The 22,795-nt window shown below is 38.0% G+C and overlaps 1 protein-coding gene across 7 annotated transcripts in view; it reads left to right on the top strand.

The window, feature by feature from the left end:
- CSNK1G3 (casein kinase 1 gamma 3) overlaps positions 1-22,795 on the top strand; it is an 81,019-nt gene that overhangs the window by 5,700 nt on the left and 52,524 nt on the right. For 6 of the 7 annotated variants that reach the window (XM_069001234.1, XM_069001235.1, XM_069001238.1 and 3 more), the window contains 3 exons: positions 9,543-9,600; positions 11,757-12,173; positions 16,035-16,075. In XM_069001234.1, the coding sequence (XP_068857335.1) occupies positions 11,996-12,173; positions 16,035-16,075 (219 nt within the window). In that variant the 5' untranslated portion in view covers positions 9,543-9,600; positions 11,757-11,995. The remainder of the gene's footprint in view (positions 1-9,542; positions 9,601-11,756; positions 12,174-16,034; positions 16,076-22,795) is intronic. The other variant, XM_069001236.1, reaches the window with a different exon arrangement.

Below are 22,795 nucleotides of genomic sequence, written 5' to 3'. Positions count from 1 at the left end.
TGCTTTTCATTTTTCCAACAGTATTCAGTATTGTTTGTTTTTGTGTAAAACACTGGAAGAATTTTAAGATTGTACTTTGAATTTTCTTCTGAAAAACAGTCTGTTTTTTAAGGAAATTAGGTATTTCTGATGTGTAGCTCTCTCAACTGCTGCCTATTGAAATTTGGAATTTCTAGGGCAGTTTTCACCAAGCTGAGATTGTTACGCCTGTGAAGATAAGTTCCTATAAGCTTCATAAAAAACAATTTAGATAGATTTATTAACCATTATCATGGTGAAGGAGGGATGTTACCTGTTTTTTGTGATAGTAGCTTGAGAGCTGTTCAGCTTGCAATTTGTGATACTAGGCAAGCAACAGAACCTCTCTCTTCACTGAGCAAGAAGGGAACATTTTAGCGTGGGAAGAAACAAGGGGTTTTGTGAAGAAAGAGAGCTGAAGATGTATCAGAGGGTGGCTTGGGAATACTTGGGAAATGTGGAAGATATCCAGCAAGCTGAAATTACTGCACTGGGGCTGTGAGGGTGTTGAACACTAATCTGTAGACAGCTAAGCTTAGCTAGTGTTGATGCTTTTGAGGAATGTTTCTATCTTAATCTTCCTGAGTAGTACATCAAGAGTTTACTACACAGTGCCCACATCAAGATACTGACATTTTCTCATTTTAGTGCTTGAGAATTTTGTTTTGATTTAAAATCAGTGAAGTAATTACCATCAGACTGTGGCAAAACTGATGTCAATAGGGTCAGATTATTTTGTTCTCAGAACTTTTAATTTACATCAGATGATTTTATATTCAGTGTTGTTTGATTTTGTGTAAAACACTGGGAGGCTTGTTTTTTCCTCTGAGTTCCACAGGAAGGCATTGGTTTAAGTATGTTTTGTATTACCTCACTAATGATGAATCCAAGATCTTAACTGTGGCTAGTGTTTTCCCTTAAATTTGTGTCACTAGGCATTGTATGGATTCAATATGAAGGTGTCAAGCATGATTCCATTTGGTGTGGTGTCTGAGACTTTTTCTGTACATTTTTTCCTGTATTAAAATTACGACACAAGAAAAAGGCTTTATAGCCTTTTGAAGACTGTAGAGCTGTAGTTTCAATTTAGTAAAGACATTTTAGGTATACATTGCAGTGAAAGCCATGCAAGCGAGAGGAGAGTTGCAAGTGTATTTCATAGTGCAATACTTGGAACTGCTCTGAAAGGTACCTATCTAGTTTATGGAGACAATAGGACAGCAGAGTAATTTGATTGCCATGTAGTTTGTTATTGTTAGAAAGCCTTGACAGATTCATAGCTGCAAAACTTACTCTGGAGACATTTCCTGTACTGTGAGTTATCCCTTTCCTGACGTGTGGAGTTACTAAATTTGAATTTGGCTCCTATCTAAGTTCTTGAAGTAGAATTTGATCATGTAATTAAAGTTAAGTGACAGAGTGAATTGTGTCAGAGAACTAAAAATACCTTTAATTTTGAAAACTGATCTTCACAATCACCGTGGAATGCTAGAGCACGTTATGTATTTTAGCCAATACAAAATTTAACCTGGAGACAGAATTAGTGTTTTTAGGACTCTCAGAAATGTTTTGGGTTTTTTTTTCCCCATGTAGCACTGGTGTGCTTTACCATGGTGCTTAATTTTGTCTTCAGATGTAGTTACGATGTTAGGTGAAATGCAATACTCTTTGCTTTGTTTTCTAACATTTAGATGTGTTAACTTCACAGTTTCTCTGGCCTAGCCTTAGGCTAATCTGAACCTTTCTGTTGTGCTGCTGTAACAGTTGTGTGCCGTGGTACAATTATTCATGTAGAAAATTGAAGCCTCCATTATGTAGTATTAGCTAGCTCAGCGTTAGCTTTCTGTCAGCTGTGGACAATATAGCCCATTTAAGTCTGTATGGTTGTGGTGGTGGAAAAGTGAAAAAACAAATGACTGAAATATTGCTTAACCATCAGTTTTGTCCTTTCTGTGCTCTTTAGTAAATCAGCTTTAATACTGTCATGATTAGACTTCTAAAAGTTATTCCTGTTGTTATGACTCTCCTTTCTGAAAACTTTTACTCTGAAATGGGGATTATATGAAAGTGCAAGAAGGATGCAAGATTATATGAAAGTGCAAGAAGTTTTGATCAAGTAATTGCATGGAATCATAAAGTGAAGTCGGTAGGATTTTGTGGTGAAAGCCTATGATGAAGTGCAGTTCATAGGTTAGGACCAAACTTGCTGTCCAGGTCAATGAGAAAATAAAAATGTTTATGCAGTGACCATCTCTGCTAATGTTTGTTTAGAATTAACAGAGATGAAGAGATTGCTTGGAGATCTTAATTGCTACATAGTTAGTCCAGTCTGGTATTTGTGGAAAAATTGTATTGAGTTAGGATGACCTCGAGTACTATACCTGTCTTCTGATGTGACAGCATTTTGCCCAGAGCTGGCAATGGGGTGGTGCAGAAGGATGCATTATTGTTCACTAGGTAGCAGACTTTCAACTGACAAAATTAAATGTACAGAACAGATACTGTACTTTGAATATTGGCAGCCCTCAGATTTGTTCATGTGACTTTAAACCTTGGTACGAGAAAAATTACGCTAGCTTAACTAGAATAGACTTCTTAAACAAGCTTCAGTAAAGATGAGGTAGGTTTTTGGTTAGTTTTTGCACAAGGGAGTGGTTGATTAAATGCGTTAATAAAGCTGTTTCCCTGTTAGATTTTGTGCATTAAAGGAGGATTATATCTGGCCATATGTGGCTTGCTGATGAACTTTCCCTAGGGAGATGCCTATGTACATGCAAACTGAAATGCTTATTCTAGAATCTCAAATTAATTATTTTTGTTGAAAATAGTGTGTGGCTGTTGATACGGTAAGAGTAAAAGGTAGTTTTTTATTTTTCTTTAATATATTTACAGCTGGAGATGGAAACAAGACTTTTTAGAAGGCTTGGTTATGTAAATTTTCGTTCTTAAGAAGGACATTTGGATTTACTTTGACATTTTCAATTAGGCTGCCTCTTTGAGTGCATCTCATTCATACGTGTTTGTAGACTGAGAGTAGGTGTATGTAGACTTACATTCAGTTACCTATGCCTTTGTTTTGAGGAAGATCATGCATATCTGTAAGAGTAAGCAAATATATATTTAGAAAAAATCATAGTTTTTAGGACTGCTGATAGTCTAATTTGTACACCAAAATTAATAAATTCTGTTCTTGGTTTGCAAAACTTGAGTCTAGAATAGGTTAGTGTTACAGAAGGCATATGTGGAAAAAGAATGTTGTGAGAACAGTACTGTTGTCTGAGTTTCAGAAAGTGAAAATAAGAATATGTGAAAAACTGAGACTTTTAAGTAAAAAAGAAGTGGTAATGTAGAAGGTACTTGAGATACAAACATCGTATTGTTGGAAGTTCTGGTAATGGAAACAAAATTTATGTGTACTTGTGATCTTAGTTGCGTTGGGGTGCTGAAGAGCCTGAATCAAAAAAAAAGTGTTTTGGGGCCATGCACACTGAGAAATAAACTGCACAGTTGAGTTCCAGCATGATTTGTTACGAGGAGATTTCATTTGCCTTTGAAATTAGGTTATTATATTTGCCTTCTTAAACACCTGCGTCTTCTGAAGTGTGAAAAATTTGATGTGATCAAGAAGTAGCAGTTGCTTTGTGTGTTTTCCCTCTTTGCTGCTGAAACTCTAGGATTTCCAATGTTGTAGTATATTATGTACTTTTTCTCTGTGGAAGAAATGTAGCAAATGTGGGATTTGTAGTTCAGTATTTTGAAAGGCAAACTGGCAGGGAAAGGATCTGGCAGTGGTTTTTCGTGGCTTGAATGGGGATCCTGCCAAGGACCTTATTTAGGTGCGTTGTCATTTCTTGTATATCCCCTATGTTTCTTACCTTATTATTGTGGAGAGAGTAGTCCTCCCATGTGAAGCTGAGAAAGACTGTCCTTATTTTTTGGATTAGTTCACATCTGCTACAAAATATTGGTGGTCTTTTTAGGGAAAAAGATGCTGCTTCAGAGGTTTTGCATGTTATTTTTACAGTGTTTCCAAGGTAATTGAAGTCAGAATAAGTACCTAAGGAATGGGAGAATAAAGTAGTCTTTGAGGAATTAACTAACATCTGAAAATATAAAGAGCAGATATGGCCAAGCTGTATTTTGTTTTTACGTTAAAAGTTTTTTTAAAATGTTATAAGATCAGGCTACATTAGTCTTGGAATTCCCCAGGTATATGAAGTACATTATATTGTTGAGAACACAATGAGTTACTGATAAGTTTTCATTATGTTCAAGTCACATTTAGAGAACACCATCTAAGACTTGTAAAGTGATTCAGTAATGAGCAATTTTGATACAGGTTATTGATAACTGGAGAGAGAAATTTTGACAGGAGAAATTTGTTTGGAAATGTTCTTTGCTTTTGAAAGCTGATACCGTGAATATGTACCATCTGTGAAAGTTTTATGTACTGAATATTTCAGCACAACCATTTTGTCTTCAGTTTTGGCTAAGGTGTCAGTGATTTTGCATATTTTTTCTGCTTCTGAAAAATGATGAAGTAATAATTTGGTTGCATTTAATTGAGTTATGCAATGAATCATTTAACAACTTTTTATTTTAGAGCTTGCCTAGGAAAATATTATACAAAAAATAAAGCTGTAGACATATTTATTTGTAATATAAATGATTGGAATAGCAACTCAACCTATTTGGGTCACATCAAAGTCATGTGAAAGCCTGAATTTCTCTCATTGGACTAAAGTGAAAATAATTAAATCCACTCTTCAGTCATGAAATATTTATTTTTCATTTTAAATGAACAATGGATCTGACTAAACCATATATAATTTTAGAGGTATTTTCAAATTCAAATTCTATCTGAAAACTTTTTCACAGTTAGAAACTGCTGTCCTAAACTTTCAAGGGATCTTCAATTATGAGCCTGTTTGCTGTGGATTTGAAATTCCGTAGATTTCTTCTGTTGCATGGAGACATGTATATAAAGATGAATTAAAATGATGCAGTAATAACTAATCTAGAAAGAACAGTTTAACCTTTCTGTGCGGCATACAAAAATAGCAGACATAGTTGATTAGATACTTAAATTTTGTATTGATGACCTCCCAATGAAGCTCTTGCTTGGTATCAGATTTGTAGAATGAATTTCAGATTTTCTACTCTTAAGTATTTCTAAAGGAGTTTTGTTGCATGGAGTCTTGTATTATTCTCTCTGCAGTCCAAATGTATTTGTAACATTCAAATGATTGTTGGAAAGTGAACATGACTGTTCTCCATCTCAGTTAAGGGCTTTGTAGTAGGTGAAGTGTTCCATAAAAACTGCATGTGATGTCAGAGAAAGTTTTTTGGAAGTCTGTGGTGGAGGCACTAGGAACTTCTTCTGCACTCTTCTAGAAGATGTGAGGAGAAGCTGTGTTGCTAAATTACTGTCATTGCCAAAAATCATGAGCTCTTGGGATTAGAAGTATGTGAGCAGACACTTGAGAGGTGAGAAGCTGCAGAGGTATGAAAATGCCAGGAGGCTGAGTGAATTTAAAATTCCTTATGCTTAAACCAGGACTGTTTCTTTACTGTCTTTCACAAAATAATAAAATATCCTGTGTTGGAAGGGACCCACAAGAATCATCCTGTGCCCTGCACAGGACACTCCAAGAGTCACACCATGTGCCTGAGAGTATTGTCCAAACACCTCTTGAGCTCTGTCAGGCTGGTGCTGTGACCACTTCTCTGGGGAGCCTGTTCAGTGCCCAGCCACTCTCTGGGTGAAGAACCTTTTCCTGATATTCAGCCTAAACCTTCCCTGGCACAACTTCAGGCCATTCCCTCAGGTCCTGTCACTGGTCACCACAGCTCTGTACCTGCCCCTCCTCTTCCCATGGGGAAGTTGTAACTGCAGTGAGGTCTCCCCTCAGTCTCCTTCTTTCCAGGCTGAACAGACCAGGTGACCTCAGCCACTCCTCACACGGCTTCCCCTCAAGGCCCTTCACTACCCTTGTAGCCCTCCTTTGGACACTCTCTAACAGCTCCATGGCTTTTTCACTTTGTTCTGGTTATGGTGGTTAACTGTCCTTAAGGAGTTTATCAGTATCTCCCAGAATAACCTCTACAATTTTACCAGTAACTGAAGTTAGAATGACAGGCCTGTAGTTTCTGGGGTCATCCTTCTTGCAGTTCCTGAAAATTGGGGCATTAGCAACTTCAAATCAAGTGGGACTTCAGCAGATTCCCAAGACCTTTCAAAAATCATGGAGAAGGGTCTTGTGATAATATCAGTGATCTCTTTGAGTATTCTTGGATGAAACCCATCAGGCCCCATAGACTCTTAGGGATCCAGTTGAAGCAGCAGGTCCCACACAAGTTCAGGATTGACTGGGAGTTTGTCATTCTCACAGCCATAGTCCTCCATCTAGGAGTATTTGAGACCCTCTTGACTGGTCATCAGTGTTGAAGACAGAGGCAAAGAAAGCATTATGCTTCTCTCTGCCTTGTCTCTGTCCCTGTTTGTGAGATGACCATCCTCATTCAGTAGTGGGCTGATTTTATTTCTGATTGCCTTTTGCCATTAATGTATTTGAAAAAAACTCTTTATTGTTCCCCACAGTTCTCTCCAGCTTCAGCTGGGTTTTGGCCACATGGATTTTCTCCCTGAGGTGGTAAGCAGCATCTCTGTAGTTCTTCCATTCCACCAGACTTTGCTTCCAGTGTGCATACACCTCACTTTTTTGCCTTATTTGCAAGATAAAATCCCTGTTTAGTCAAGTTGGCCTTCTGCCTCCTCAGCTTGACTTCTGACATTTTGGAACTGCCTGTTCCTGTGCCCTTAGGAGGTGGTGCTTAAAAAATGACCGGACCTGATGGACCCCAGCACCCTCAAAAAGCATTTCTCAGGGCACCTTACTCATTCCATAAACAGCTTGAAGTCAGCTCTTCTCATGCCCAGGGCTGGAATTTTGCTGGCACTTTTACTTCTGACAACAGAGATTTTAAACTTGATTGCTTTGTGGTCATTGTGGCCAAGGCGGCTTCATTCATGAGATCCTCCCTGTTAGTAAGCAACAAATCAAGGAGGGCACTTTTTCTAGCTGGCTCCCTCAGTAGCTGTATCATGAGGCTATCCAGGTTTAGGACTCTTCTGGACCTGTTTTTGCCAGCTGTGTGATGCTCCCAGTTAACATCCGACAAGTTGATGTTCCTATAAGGACAAGAGCAGTTGTTTTGAAGGTGTCCCTTAGTTCCTCAAAGAATAATTCACTGGCATCATTGTCCTGGCTAGGTGGCCCATAGCAGACTTCTGCGATGACACCTGCATTATTTGTGTGTCCCTTAATCCCTACTCAGACACTGTCACCCTGCCATCGCCAACTTCAGGCTCCGTACATTCTAGCCCTTCCACCTCTCCTGCCCTGCCTGTCCCTCCTGAAGAGCCTGTGACCGTCCAACATGGCACTCCAGTCACAGGGCTCATCCTGCCTGGTTTCACTTATTCCAGTGATGTTCCTTGTGCTGTATGTGTTGGTGTAGAAACATTTCGGGTGTGATCTATTGTAGCTGACGTCTCATGGACCAGGTTAAGGATCTCACTAGCACTCAGTTCCTTGAGTTTTGGCATACCATCCTGTCGCTGTAACCCGCAGGGATGGCGAGAAGCACGACACAGGAGTCCAGGGTAAATGGGACGGAATCCTTTAATTAATTACGGACTCGTTTATATAGCATTGTTCGCAAAAGTGGTATAACGTTATTGGGTGCTTGACCATACACCTCCCAGAGTGATTGGCTGAATGCTACGATGCCTATTTCAAAGTATTTTCTTCAGTGAACCAAAACAATATCCACTGCATTCTCACAACACCCTATCCCTGCAAATAGTTTACAAAATAGGAAACCGTCTCTCAGCTTAGTTTGCGTGAGAACGGAGACTTTCACAGAAGACTGTAAAAGGTGGAAAATTTCTCTGCTAACTTTTTTAGCATCCATACTATCCCATTGCTTATCACTGTCAAACCTGTTTATGTCCTTTTCCTTCTTCCAATCTAGTTTAACACTCTATCCGTTTTTTATTTTCCTTTGTGGCTCTTTTGCTACTGTATGCTTTTCTTAAAAATAGGGAAGAATGTTAGTATACTGATACTAGCAGGGATGTAGAATCTTGTAATTGCAATGTTAAGGGTAATGTTTATGTTACCTAAGGGAGCAGTTATGGTTGCATGTTTCATTTAAGTTTGTCATTCCTGGGCAGTGGAATGGTCTATTTAGCAACTTTAATGTTCTCTTAATTAGTTTATTTAGGAATAAATGTAGAACATAAAAAAGGAATGAAGTAGCTAGTAAGTTTTTATTTTAAAGGTGACTTGCACACTTGAATGTGAACATTGTCATGACAACACTTTGGACCATGTCAGCTTGTATATAATTACAGTGGTACTCCTGCTGCTGCTGCAGGATCAGGCATTTGAGAAACACCTGAATGAAGAAGGTACTTAAATGAGCTTTTCTTTTATTCTGCATTATATAGTATTCTAGAGAGTTGTTGCTGCTACAGAATAGGGTTCTTAATGTGGCATATAGTGTTTGGTAGTGTTAACAAGCATTTTCAAATGGAGATTTAGAGAGATGTGTGGATTTATAACTCTAATCTAGGGACACTTCTGCAGGTGTTAGTTTGTGAGACTTGTCAGTCAATTGAAAGTCTGTTGTCAGTTGTCTTTGTCTCTCCTTTTCAGCTAGTCTCTCTAGAGTGCTTGGGAAAGTCTTATCAGTTTACACAAAAAAAAGTAACCTCTGGTAGCTATTGTTAGTTCTGTATCTCAGTTACTCTGAAGTTACCTGCTTTCTTCCAATCTTGTTTTATATTTTATCTTCAGTCTATATGGATTGTAGATTTAGTTTATAATTGAGATCTAATTACTTTTCCTTCAATGTAATACCATTTTGACCTTTTTTTTGATAGCTTCTTTTGCCTTCTCTTTCTCTTCATACTTGAACATAGTCATTTCAGTCCTGTGATGTTGCTTTGTTAACTTGGTTTTGATGGTGTGTTTGCCACTGTCCTGATGTTTAGTCATGTACTTCTTTAGCTAAGAACAGTTATTTAAATCCTAACAATATTTGCTGATGTTGTGCTGAAGTTTATGGTTTAAGTGTGCTCATTTTTGTAGGCAGAGATGAAAAAATGAAAATTAAACAAAATTAAGCTGCAAAATGGGGACAAGGATGGCATGGGACAGAGTGCCCATAACTATCACAAAGCAAGAAAAGAATTTTTGAAATAATTTAGAATGCTTACACTGTATGTATTCCTTTTTCACTTCAGATGATGCACACTTTTGAATGATGTCTGACTTCTGAGCCTTAAAAATTATGTTGAGTCTTCGAGAAAATTCTGCTGAATCTTCCTTAGCGGTCTAAGAAAACTAAGGCTATTCCAAAAACTGTACTTTCATTCTATATCAGAAATTTTTACATGCTAAGTAGTTGCAAATACTACATATATGTCTCTTTTCCTTTTGGTGCTTTTCCTCTAGAATGTGAGCATTATGGTGAAGAAAAGATAGTGCCATCAACAGTATAACACTGCCATAGGTAAGTGCAATACAAATAAAAATAACCATGAAAACTTTTTGTATTTTTTAAGGTAAATACATCATAAAATGTTTTACAGGAACTTCAGTATGAAGAAAGTCATAAGTGCTGTCCTTATTTTGACATAGTTGCAGATTATTTTATTAGGAAAATGTTGTAAGAGAACTTTTGTGTCCTGGAGAAACTGTGACAGGAATGCTTGCATGTCTTCTTTTTAATACATAGTGTGGGAGAAATGTGTAGGACTTGTGCTGCTTGTTTAGCAGGTATCTTATAAAAGGTACTAATGCCAGTTTATATAAGAAAGCTTACCCATAATGTAACTGTAGTATCTGTTGTTTCAGCAGGAGGAAAGGGAAGGACATAAGTTACTGTGTAACAGATTTATCCGTATAAGGACACATTTCCGGAAATCAAAATTTATGTTGTTCGTAATGTATTCGGTACACTAAAAATTCTAGGATTGTTTATTGTTAGTTCTCGCTGAAGAAGCCAGTAAGATATGGAACATAAGTCTTCTTTTCTTTGGTACCTAAAATACTTAGTTGCATTCTGTTGCATCAGATGTGCTGACCTTCTTTCTAAGAACTGAATGGTTACCTTGAAGTTCTACTTCAATACACTTAATGTCTAGCTTTCTTACTTCTTCCGTAGCTTTCGTAGTGATGGGTGAGGGCAAATTACCTATTGTTTCTCATTGAGTCTGTTCCTTTGAGATCTGTGGTTTAGGAAGTGACTTTAGGGTATCTGGTGGTGTGGCTTAAAAACCTGCAAGATTATGTTGTAATATGCCTATCTTTTTCTCTTAAATGCTTCTGTCTGTACCATAAAACACCACAGCGTTCATTATTCACTGCTGAAGTCCTTTTCCCTGGCATTAAGCAAGTCATCTTGGATTGGAATCTGCATTTGTGTTTTTTGATTTCTCTCAGGACAAGCCTTTCATTCCCCCTTTCACAGTATTGTGGTCATGTTTCTTTGCCAAACAAATCCATTCAGGTATTAGGTTAGTTAGCTGTTGATTAATGATTTTTAAATGTCATCTAGTTATAAACATGCTATAACTATGTATGATTTAGCAGATGCAATTGTTCAGATGACTGTTCATATTATTTGTTATATTTTCACTACTATCTCTTTGGTTTTTGAAATTTTGCAGTAAGTATGATGTAAGTAATAATTTTACTTTGTGAGAAATTGGTTTATGAAATGAAAGTGTCTTCAGCTCAAAGTGTTAAAAATAAGTTCCTGGTTACTACCTTAAAAATAGGCTGTAGTGCATGAATTACATTTTTCCAGAGGATGTTTTCCATTACTGCAGTGTATTCCCAACATTGAAGCAAATGTAGCAAAATAATTTTTGCACAGGTATTTAACTCATCATGGAATTTTGCCTGTGTAGAACCTTCTGAATTATGAGGTTTTATGCCACTGTCATCAAATAGAAAACAGTATCCGGTGTTCTTATAGCTGAGATTTAAAACCAAGAGCTTTCTTATGGTTCTTTATTGCAGTAGTAAGATAACATTGTTTTTGTTGAAATCCATGTAGGAATTAGTGTCTAGGCAATGATGCTAAACAAGGGAGAAGGGGAGCAGGGAAACAGATTTATGACATAAGTTTAGTAGGGAAGAGTAAATAAATGCAGGTTTTTTTTAGATTCTAGGAGTTACTGAAAGAACTCAAGTGTCCTTGCCATGAGTTTATAATTTGTGCATCTCAGAAATTACAGTTCAGAAAATACAATATATTTCTGTAACTTCAATAACTGTGCGGCTTGAGCATTTACTTTAAAACAACAGATAATATTTGAGAGAAAATAAATAAAATGCTTTCTTTTGCAGAGCTGGCATAAAGTGGAGTGAATGGGTCCAAGGGTCAATTTTAGATGTGTTTATTCAGGAAGAAGTTTTATAGGGCTTTTCTGTTGCTTTTTTAAAACTATTGCTTGAAATGTTGAAATTTTGGCACACTTCAGTCACACCAATATCTCTTGTCATTACATACTAGAAATAGAGACAATTAAAGTAGTGCTTTTCATAGATCTGTAAAGCAAAATACGCTTAGTTATAGCTTAATTGTTTGACTAGTTGAAGAGAAAGTAATTTTGTGCAATAATCTTAGTGTCTCAAATAACTTTGTTTTTCTTTTAACAGAGTTTGTCTAAAGACTAGGAAATATTGCTGGTGTTGTGCATTCTGGAATTACATTTCACCACAGATACCTCCAAAGCTTTGCAAACAGGATGAACATGCTGCTGTTGACTGCTTACTGATAATAACCAGCTGGGCACTTCACTCATGATGTTTTCATTCTCACATTGTCCAATTGGAATTTGCTTATACTGATTTTTTAAAAAGAGGAATACGTCAAAGTGGAGTACCGTAAACTTGACATGGAAAATAAAAAGAAGGACAAAGACAAACCAGATGAAAGAATGGCACGGCCTAGTGGGAGATCAGGCCATAATCCACGTGGAACTAGTTCTTCAAATTCTGGAGTTTTAATGGTTGGCCCTAACTTCAGAGTTGGTAAAAAAATCGGGTGCGGTAATTTTGGAGAACTACGGTTAGGTAAGATCCTTGTTTCTTTATTTCAGTTTACATTATTCAAGGCCATTTTTATGCAGTCTAGGCATAAAAATTTCTGTATGAATACCATGCAGCTCTTCAAACTGCTTTGAAGTTTCAGATATGCAAGGCATATTTAACCCATCTTTTGTGGCTTTACCCCAGCCAGTGCAAGCTTGATGACATGAAGAATCTGCACAGTAGGATACTTTCTGGGACTAAAATGTTTTGTAACTGTGTGCAGTGCTCTCCTAAATTCACTCAGTTTTCTCTTCCAAGATGCTGGAAGTTACATCATGGTTATTGTAGATGTCTCTTCTGACTTCCTGAGCCAGTTTATTGAGGTCTATTTAGGGCTAAATGTATGCGAGGCACGTCCCTGTCCTGTAGGTCTGACGGATCTCTTGGAGATACTGTACCAGGTACTACAGCATTTTTAATAGCAGCGAGCACAGAAATTCCTTGGTTTATTTTCTAATGTAGTGAGGCTAAACATTGAGTTGCTGTTAAACAGGGCAGTGAGAATCAATCTGTCGAGAAAATCTGAGATAATTCGGTTTCTAGTTCTCTGGTGAACAGATTGGTGAAAATCAGATGGTGGAGAAGGCACAGACTGAGAAGGACCTATAGAGTTTTGAAGAATTTGGGCAGCAAAGCTGTCCAAATGAAATGTTAGCATTTAGTAAAATAGACACTGATGGGTGTGTGGTTTTGGAAGACTCTGTGTTTACTTTTGGGGACTTGTATTTCCAGGATGAACAGCATGATTAGCCAGGGTTTTCAAGGTGTGCAAATTCTGTATGTGTTAACAAATGCAACTTGACACTTAATGGCAAGGATTTATTCTAGTATTGTTAGAAGGTTTCAGTTGAAGTGCCTCATGCATTAAATAGATGTGAGTTTCAAAGTTAGGTATTTGAGAAGAGGGTTGTCTGTATAGGTGTTGTTTCTTTTGATCTTTGCGTATAGTAGAACTAATGCTCATTGGCCTTCCGACAATATTTGTGATACAGTGCTTGCATAAAATATAACATGTTTTTAATATAGTGCATTGTGAGGGCTGTCAGGATGTAAACAAGCTTAGCAAATTTATACTGTACAGGGATTAAAGACAATATTGCTGCAGCTCTGACTTAGGACACTGAATTTTGCAGTCTCAGTAATAGGTACTCTTGTTATTATTTTTGATAGTTAAACGAAATTGATACATTTTGACTTTTACAGTGTTGCATATGTGCCTTTGCAGTCCACAAATAAAGCTGAAAAATAGGTCTTCCTCACTTCCAAAACTTTTGTATACTGCCTTCAAATTGTAACTTTTGTTTCAATCCTCTCAATGAACTAAGTCAAACCAGCAAGATTAATTTTACATAAGGCAACTGCAAACTAGTAAATTTAATTTTTTTGTCTGTTATTTGGTCACAATGTACAGAGCTCATTAAAAATTAGTATCTGATTAATTCATTTACTTGCAGCTGGTACAGAGTGAAACTATTATTTTAAATACAGTATTAAATAGGTAAGACTTACAGTTTGATAGTACTGAAATAAAATAGAACAAGTAGGTAAAATAAATAGGAAGATTACAGGGCAGTGTAGTGTCCTGCAACAGTTACCAGGACAAGTGTGGCTTTCTCATTTTAATATCCTTGGGTTTTGCATATATACTAGATATTTCAAATCCCTATTTATTGTTGTTTGTGAGGTAAGATGTTTTAAATGTAAGTTACTGAAAGCAAGAGTTAATACTGCTATTATAGATTCTGATTTAAATTTTTTATCCCTTGCTTTGCTACAGTAGCAAGTACTTAGAATGCATCCTTTCTACAAAGATGTACACAAGCACGTAGTTTGTTTTATGTGTTTCTGTAAATAGGAGTATATTTTGAGCATGTGTCCTAAGTTTAAACCTGAGGGACTTATAGGAAGAGAAGAGACTTGTAGAGTGGTGAAGTTGCGCTCAGAAGATAAAAATCCAATTATGTATTGGGAGCTGTTGTAGTTCTTACACCAGGGAAGAAAGCGGTGGTCAGGCTTCAGTAGTGGCTTACGGATCAAATGGGAAATTGGCTATGCATAGCAAATTACTATCTGTGATGTTCGCCCATTAGCTTGCAAAGGACTAAATTGGTTTGGATATTGAGCTGTTAATTTTAAGGCTCTTTGTTATAGTTAAGTTAAACTGATTTAGTTAAGATAAACTGATGAGGTAGTAAAAGAGAACTTGTTTCTGTTGCAAGTGATGCATTACTCAAGACCTGTTGTGTATTTTTAGACAAATCAACAATGGCATCATTTATACTTGTCTGCTGTATGTTAAAGACACAATTGTCTTGACTGACCACCTGGAAAGTTAGTGTCCCTTCTGATACCACTTCAGAATAAACATGTCATTACAGCTTTTGGAACTCAATATCCAGCTACTTAACTGTAGCTGGATTGGTTACTTACTCAGAGTAGGTGATTTTTATATCTGAGAGATGGAATGAGCAGGGCTCCTGCAAGAATTTCTATTAAGTGTTTTATAGATTGTAATACCATACAAAGACAAAGAAACAACTTCAAACAAAGTACACTTTTTATCAGAAATGTAACTGATATGATCATCAGATAAGAAATACTTAGGATGCCTGGATTTCCACTCTAGTCCCTAGATAGGTCTTGGAATACACATCCTTTTGTGGGTCAGATTATGGCATGCTGCTGGTATTGATTATGTGTTTGTTGTTGTGAAGCCATCAGGTAATTTGTTTGTTTTGTTTTTTTTTTGTGAAGTTGATCCACTAAGTGAGGCATGTTTTTAATGCATCTTGTTTCAGCTTTACAACAATACTCTATTTTTTAAAAGGATGATTAGAGCTTAAATCAGTCTTTGACTATCGGTGTAACTCAGTTGGTCAGAGCATGGTGCTAGTAACAGGAAGGTCATGTGTTCAATCCCTGTATGGGCCATTCACTTAAGAGTTGGACTCGATGATCTTTGTGGGTCCCTTCCAAATCAAACATTCTATGATTCTGTGTAACTGTCTTCACAGGGAACTTTTTAGACTTGGTCCATGTTTTTACCCCGTTGTATTTCTTTAACAAAACTGAGCTAAATATGGGAAATTCAGACCTGAGTAATACTACAGAGAAAAAAGTAGGATTATCATTAAGAATAATATACACTAAATGCATTTGAAGATTGTAAAGAAACAAAAAATGTTGGAATTGATAGCTTAATTTTTCCTTTATCTGCTTTTAATTTTACACTGTTATTTTTTAATTTTAATTTTATAAAACTTGTTTAACATTTTAGTCATTGCATACAGTTTTAAGTGATACTTACTGAAAAGTTCTTATCCTGTTACAGAATCTCTTTTAAAGCAGCAGATGTGTTTTCCAAGTGGTGTAAGCCTGTCAGGAATGTCATTGTCCTGTCCTAATTTCTAGCTTCGTAAATTATATAATTGAGGAAAAAAATACGCCTAGTTAATTCTAGTTTTAATTAGTGGCTGATGTTTCAAAATTATATGGTAATTTTAGAATAAGTTTCAAATAGTTCTCAGCAATAATGATGAGAATGTAGGATATACCATTCCAGTTTTAGTGATTTACCAATATTCAAGCTTTTTTAGTACATAAAAGTTTCACAAACTTGGTGAAATAGCTGAAACTCTCTGTGAAATTTCCACCTCTAACACTATTGAAGGAAAAATTCTTTTTAAAGTAAGGTATTAGACTAATAAACGCACATTTCTTGTCACTGCCAGAACAACTAGCACCTTAGGTGAAAAATGTTTTGAAGACTTTCATGATATTTAAATGGCATTTTATTAGAACAGAAAAGCCAGTCTCACATTCTTGTTTTTATTCTTTTTCAAGGAAAAAATTTGTACACAAATGACTATGTGGCAATTAAGCTGGTAAGTTAACATTTTTTTTAAGGATTTGGGATGAATAATTAATTAGATTTTTCCTTTCGGATGTTATTGGTTTGATTTATTGCATTGAAACCTTTAATAGTCTTGTATGATTTCATTGAACTAGATAAAAGCAATTAGTGATAGATGTAATTGTATAGTTTGGCCATATTGAGTAAAACCAGTTTTTAATTGTTGTCACTGTTTTCAAGGCTAAATGTATGTTTGCAAAGTCAGCAGTAGTTTAATGCTGCTTTAAGGATGTGCTCTGTGGCAGTCATCTTAGTAGATTCCTTTGTTGTCCAACAAGTAGAGGTACAACAAATTTACTGTGAATCTTAATATCAGGTGACTACAGAGAAACTCCAGAAATTCTTCAGACTGCATGTGTTTTAATGTCCACACTCCTGCCCCTAAGTGTTTTCCATCTCTAACTGTTGGTATTTGCACATCACTTTGGTAGACATGTTTTATTTGCAACGTTGTGTAATACATTTACTTCACTTGCGAACATGATACTTTTGGATATTGTGTTAATTGTGTTAATGTTATTTGGCTTTTTCGTAATCTTTCATCAGAACTACTTTGGTAACACCATAATTTGCTTCTGGATACTTTTAGCCTCTTGGTAAATGACTGTTTTTATAACTGAAGTCTTTCATGATGAAATCCACTTGATTACTTTTTATCATTGAAGGACTTGTAGGACTACAATTCATTTTTGTTGCTGCAGTAGCACAGAACTTTTTACATAGTGTAGTAGGGTTCCATAAAGTGAAGGGTAAGCTGTGGGAACAGAAATGCATGGCTTTATATAAGAAATCTAAAAAGCATTACAAACATATAATAAACTCCTGAAAAATACCGGTATCACTCTCCTTGCTTTGTAAAATACTTACTTTGGGAGTAGTAAAAGTTTTTAGAACATGCAAATTATGGCTTTAGAGAGCAACATTGGATATAGTTTTGAGGGTTATTGTGTGTTAAATCAGATTTAAACTCATTTTGTTTTAACCTCTCTTGAACTTATTCTGTATGTCTGGTGAAAGTTGAAAATAGTCTGAGAATTCTTCTAGTTAAAGGCTGCCTACTACAAAGCACATTTAGAACTACTTTGCAAGATAGTGGGGTTTTTTTAAGCACTAATTACTTGATCATGTGGAGCAAGAGAACTTTTATCTGATCAGTTTTGGTAAAAGCGTTTTTATTACATATGCAACTTAGTAAGCTACCATTTCAACCGATTTCAGCTGTCCCAGATGATACTGTTCATTGGCAACATTTACTTTTTTGGTTTCCAAATATCTCAGTCTTAGAGCTGCTTGTTTCCAGCTGAGTAAAAAGCTTGAAGTAACTTTATTGAGTAACTTAGTTTGAAGTCACCTAAAGAACCAATATAGTTAAGTCTATCTGTAATTTACTACTAGCACTGAAAGAGCTCTGAGTACGTAATGAACTTTCCATTTGTCCTCATACATTAGTGGTGTGAAAAGCTGTAATGAATGTCTTTGCAGTGAAAAGCAGACGAAGAAATCATAGTGAAAATCAACACTGGAGCTTGCGTCATCATAGTAAGATAAAAATACACTTATCAGCAGGTAGAACTAGTGGATTCTTTTAATACGGTTCTCCCTTTTTTATTTCAGTATGTATTTCAGATACATACTTACTTCCAGATTGGAAAGGATTTGAGTCACAAGGTTCAGCCTCCTAAAAGCAGCTGCATCAAACTGTAGATTTATTTGGATTTTTGCATTTTTTTCTGTTTTTTTCTTTTGAGACAGTACCAGGACTTTATTCTAACAGTATAGATACAGTGGCATATCATCCTTTTCCTTTTTAAATGTGTTTGTTTTCCCTGCCACTTTTACTTTTGTGCTTTCAGAGCAGTCATTAGGCCTATGCTTAGCCTTCATTTTGTTATTGTTAATTAAATACTCTTAACTTCCTCCCCGTTTTGTACCTGTTATAGTTCAAGTTTAGCCTTCATGAATGGGGTTACTTGAATTATGTTTATGTTATAGTTTGAGCAGTTACCTTTGGCAGGTCTGGTTGTTGTAATCTCTCCTGCAGTATCCTAAAATTGTATTTGCATTCCTTATGGTAGCATTCCATTGTTGACCTACTGTTGCCTTGTGAGCAGCAAGACATTTCCTATGCCAGATGTTTTGTGTATCAATGGTAACCATATACTCTAGTGCAGGAGGACTTTGTGGGTTTCTCTCAAGTGCAATGAATGGCTGTGTTTATACAGCAGCATTCAAGAGTGCTTCTGATGTTAAAAGTGTTTTTTAAAAGTGCTCTTTTGACTCAAAGTTTTTAATTGTGTTGAATTAGTATTTCTTTTGTGGACAACATTATACAAGCATGTTCCTGTTACAATGCTTAGGGCAGCTTCAGGACTTGTGTAACAAAACAGCTTAAAAATTTTTTTCTACATGAGGTCCAAGGGTCATACAGTGTATGCATTTTAAAGTATAATGTTTATATGTAAATGCGTATTTATTTTGCTAAAACAGCTACAGTTCCAGAATCTTCCTCTTAATCTTAGTTCATTATGGCCTGTTCTGTTTGGGGACATACTCCAGTTTGAGACATCAGAATAGGCTTTTATAAGAAGTAGAATGAAACTCTTTAAGAACTGGGCTTTACCAGTTCTGTGCTGTGTAGTGGTGTTTGTATGTTTCTTCTGGTCTTTCAGTATACAAACTGATTACTTGTGATCAAGTCGTTCTTTAGCAAAGCTGTTTGGTTTGTAAAAACTCTACTGCTCACCTCTTCTAACGGTTAGATTTACTAATTTTATTATATGTCCCTGTACTTGACTTAAACCTCCTATTCACTGTTCAGCTTTTCCCTCTCCTTCATTGTTTTTCCCTTTGACGTATTTCTCCACTGCTCAAACTTACCTCTTCAGCAGACACTTAAACACTACCGAAAGACTAGCTAAAGGAATTTCTGCTTGAGCATGTTATGACCCATCAGTAAGAGGCCATGATGTTCATTATAAATTCTCTTCAAGATTCAACAAAGACACTGGATGCACTTTAGGGAGCTCTTGTGCTTTTTTGTGTGATCGCCTTGTGTCCAGCAAACTTAAAAGGTGTTGGCTAACAAGCCCTTATGTTTGAAGACTTCCACAAGTGCTGACTAACAAGCCTGTAATTTTTACACTTTAATATTAAAGTCTCAACACACTACTCAAAGGTGCTGGCTCACAAACCACAACACTTCCACAACTCTCCCACAACAAACTTCAGTATGGAGTATGGAATAGAAAATGATAGCCATGCTTTTGCCCAGACAGAGTGAGGAAGAAGAGAAATAAAAGCAGAAAAGAAAGAGAACAAAGAATATCACCAGTCCTTAGATCCTGCCTTGTCTCACTGTGGGACTGGTCCAGAGCTGGAAATCTGACACAGTGAAAGAGAAGGAGAGGAAAAAGAGAGCAAGGAAGCCCAATCGGCTTCCTTTTGTAGTTAACCTGGTGCAGCCTCTTACATGAATGAGATTTTTTTGATGTTTTGTTCTTGGATGCAAAGCCAGGCCTTGGAGCCCTTCTCCAATGAGTTGAGTCCAGGGTGGGGAACTGAGCATGAGTCTCCGGGTGGAGCAGGGAGTCGGCTCAGCAGAGTGCTGCCCCACCTCCGCGAGACCCTCTCTTCTATTCACAGCTTTCCTGCCAGAACAGTCAAAATGTTTGAGACAGAACGTGCTTGTACCAGGTCCTCCACAAGGCCCAGTGGTTCAAACATTCCTTACTATTGGTTGGGCATATGGCTCATCTTTGGCTGTGGTGATCTCTATGTATTGGACAGAGGGCTAGAAGAGGGAGGAAGCAGAAGACAGTAAGCAGCTAATCATAGCTGCAAATAAGGTCCATGCTCATCATTAAAACCAGAAATCCCACCAATATTACAATCCCGATTTATGTCAAACACATTCCCCCTTGATTTCAAAACAGAAGAAATCTGGGGTTTAAGGCTTGATTCATTGAACCAGTCCGTTGGTTGGAGTGATTGGAATAGTTCAGTCATCTGGTCAGCAGCTTCCTTCATCTTTGCTCAGGCCTCTTCAGTTGAAGTTGTAGCATTGTGGATGGTGACAGAGCACTCCCTTTTGGTGAGGCTGAGCATCCCATGTAGCTTTTGTTCAATAATGGGTGTGCTGAGGGCGCATCCATCTCTGAGGGGTTGTCAAATTGAACACTGATAGGATATAGGGGAAGGAATTCAAGCACTGCATTTCAATCCAGTATGTATTCTGCTGTTAGATAGGAATAAGATTTTTCATCTGAACTCCTCCAAGCCAACCCCAAAGAGGCTGTATATTTTGTCATTCTTCAATTCAGTAAGATTTAGGATAATTATTTGTGGCTCTCTGGCAGGCTAATTCCTGCCATTGGGTACCACACTGAAAAATATATGGGGCTTTGGTCCCGTTACAACTGTAACAAGTACACAATTTTTTTTCAAAATTCTGACACCAAGTATGAACCTTGTTTCAGGGGAAGTCTTCAGGTCAAGTGTTACAAGTAATACACATCACAGCAGACAAACTTACAAGCAACAGAAAGAATCTTAATTCCTTCCAGTGTGAAGCAGGGCATGGCAAGGCAAAGCCCTTGGCACTGAGGCCTCCATATTCTTACACATTTTTGTATTAGCTCCCAATCTACGTTGGAGTCTTACTACAATAGTTCACGTTTAACAGGCTGAAGGGAGAAGGATGCATTGCTGAAATATCTTGAGTCAGTAGTGCTAGGTACTAATTACAAAACAACAGCAATATGCAGTTAAAATGCTTGATGTTAACATCAGTCACTGCTTTTGTCATAGTTCCTGTAGGAAAAGGAAAAATGTCTAGTCCTAAACCAGTGGTTGAAAAGAAGGTACTATCCATTGGCATGAAAACAGTGCTCTTTATCATGGGCATTGGTAGCTATCCACAAATAGCTGCTGAAAGGCATCTTAGGTCACTGCTCCAGTAGTAAAAAAAATCTGCTCAAACTGGTTGTCCTGTGTTACAGTGGGGATAGTGTAACATGCATATATCAAACCAGGAGTCCCGTGGAAAAGAAATATATATGGACGGATTCTTGATAGATGTTTCAGAGATGTTTATTTCTCCAGCCGTGTGGCCAGAGCTCTGCCGAGGAACTGAGGCAGTCACAGGACCTGAGGGTCCTTTGCCTGTGCAGGAAACCACAAACCAACCAATGGGGAATGAGGCTGACCAGGAGCAGGGAAACTCCGTGTCTCCCCTCAGGGCCCCTCTCCCAGGGCTACATGGCAGGGGGAGGGACCCCAGCATCTCACCCGTTTTATTTTAATAAAAGGAGAATGAAAACAACTGGATAAACATAACAAGAACAGTTTCAAAACAAAACAAGCCACCCTCCTGAGTCTTTAAATGTCCAAACAGATTCTGTGGAACATCTTAGGGTTGATAGAAGGGAGACAGAACTCTCTGAGCATGCTTTGTGGGGAAACTGAGACAGGAGAGGGTTTAATTTCTTCCCTCCCCCTTTTCATCCCCCACTCAGCACTAGAAAGGGATTTTTGGGGAAACAATTGCCAAAAGCATGGTTTTGTGAGGGAAACTATGGATGAAAAAACGGATTTGGAATACACTGGGGGTAATAGGACATAGGATAAAAGGGAAAGGTGGGATTAGGAAAGGGAGACTGTAGGGGGGGCTTACAATGGAGATATTGCTCGTGCCTGCGCGCTTTTCCCGGGGTCGCGTTCAGGGCCGTGCGGGCCGGGCTGTGCTGCTCAGTTCTCGGTGCGTCGCTTTCTCTGGTCACAGCTTCGCTGCCCCTGCCAGGAGCTGCATCTCGGCTGGGCCCCCAAGCGGCGACCCTCCAGCGCGCATTTTGGCTGGGCACGACTCTGCTCTGGCACCACTGCCGCCAGCCGCTGCCCGCGCGCCGCCCCTCTTGTTCGGGCGTTCACGGGGCTCGCTCCACCACGCGCTGTGCGGGGCCAGGCAGGCACTGCCAGGTCCCCCCGCTCCCGCCATGCCTCGCTCCGCTGCTGACACTGCAGCTCACCTGGCTCTGCCCGCGCATGGGAACTGCCTCGCTGCTGCTCGCAGAGCGCTCGGTGCACGTGGCCGAGGCCGCACGGTCCCTGAGCCAGGCTTCCCTTCACCAGGACACAGCTGACATTGCTCAACAGTCTCGGTAATTGAATAATATTCACGAAAATATTCTTCCATCGGCATATATTTTGACTCAAATATTAACTGTGTCCAAACGGTCTTCCAAAAGCCTTTGGTAAGAATTAAATCCCAAGAAACATAGAAAAAGTCCTTAAACAACCATGCCAGGAAGTGTTTCAGTTCTTTTTGAGCTTGAATCAAGCTAAAATTTACAAATCGTTGTTCAAGAATCATTTTAAGTTTAAGATAAATGTCCATATGCGGCTCTGAGAGCCAAGAGTCTTCCCACGGTTCCTCCATAGTTTCGATATGGAATAGCAAAACAAAACCGAGAAGAGGAATCCAGAGTTTCCAGGGTTTACTCACACAAATCAGTCACTTAGGGATTGGGGATCGTTCTGCTCACAATTCTCCACCATTTGTTACAGTGGATACTGTAACACGCCTATATCAAACCAGGAGTCCCGTGGAAAAGAAATATCTATGGATGGATTCTTGCTAGATGTTTCAGAGATGTTTATTTCTCCAGCTATGTGGCCGGAGCTCTGCCGAGGAACT

The sequence above is a fragment of the Aphelocoma coerulescens genome, assembly GCF_041296385.1.
Source record: "Aphelocoma coerulescens isolate FSJ_1873_10779 chromosome Z unlocalized genomic scaffold, UR_Acoe_1.0 ChrZ, whole genome shotgun sequence".
Taxonomy (NCBI): Eukaryota; Metazoa; Chordata; class Aves; order Passeriformes; family Corvidae; genus Aphelocoma; species Aphelocoma coerulescens.
This window is presented reverse-complemented; position numbering and strand designations above follow the sequence as displayed.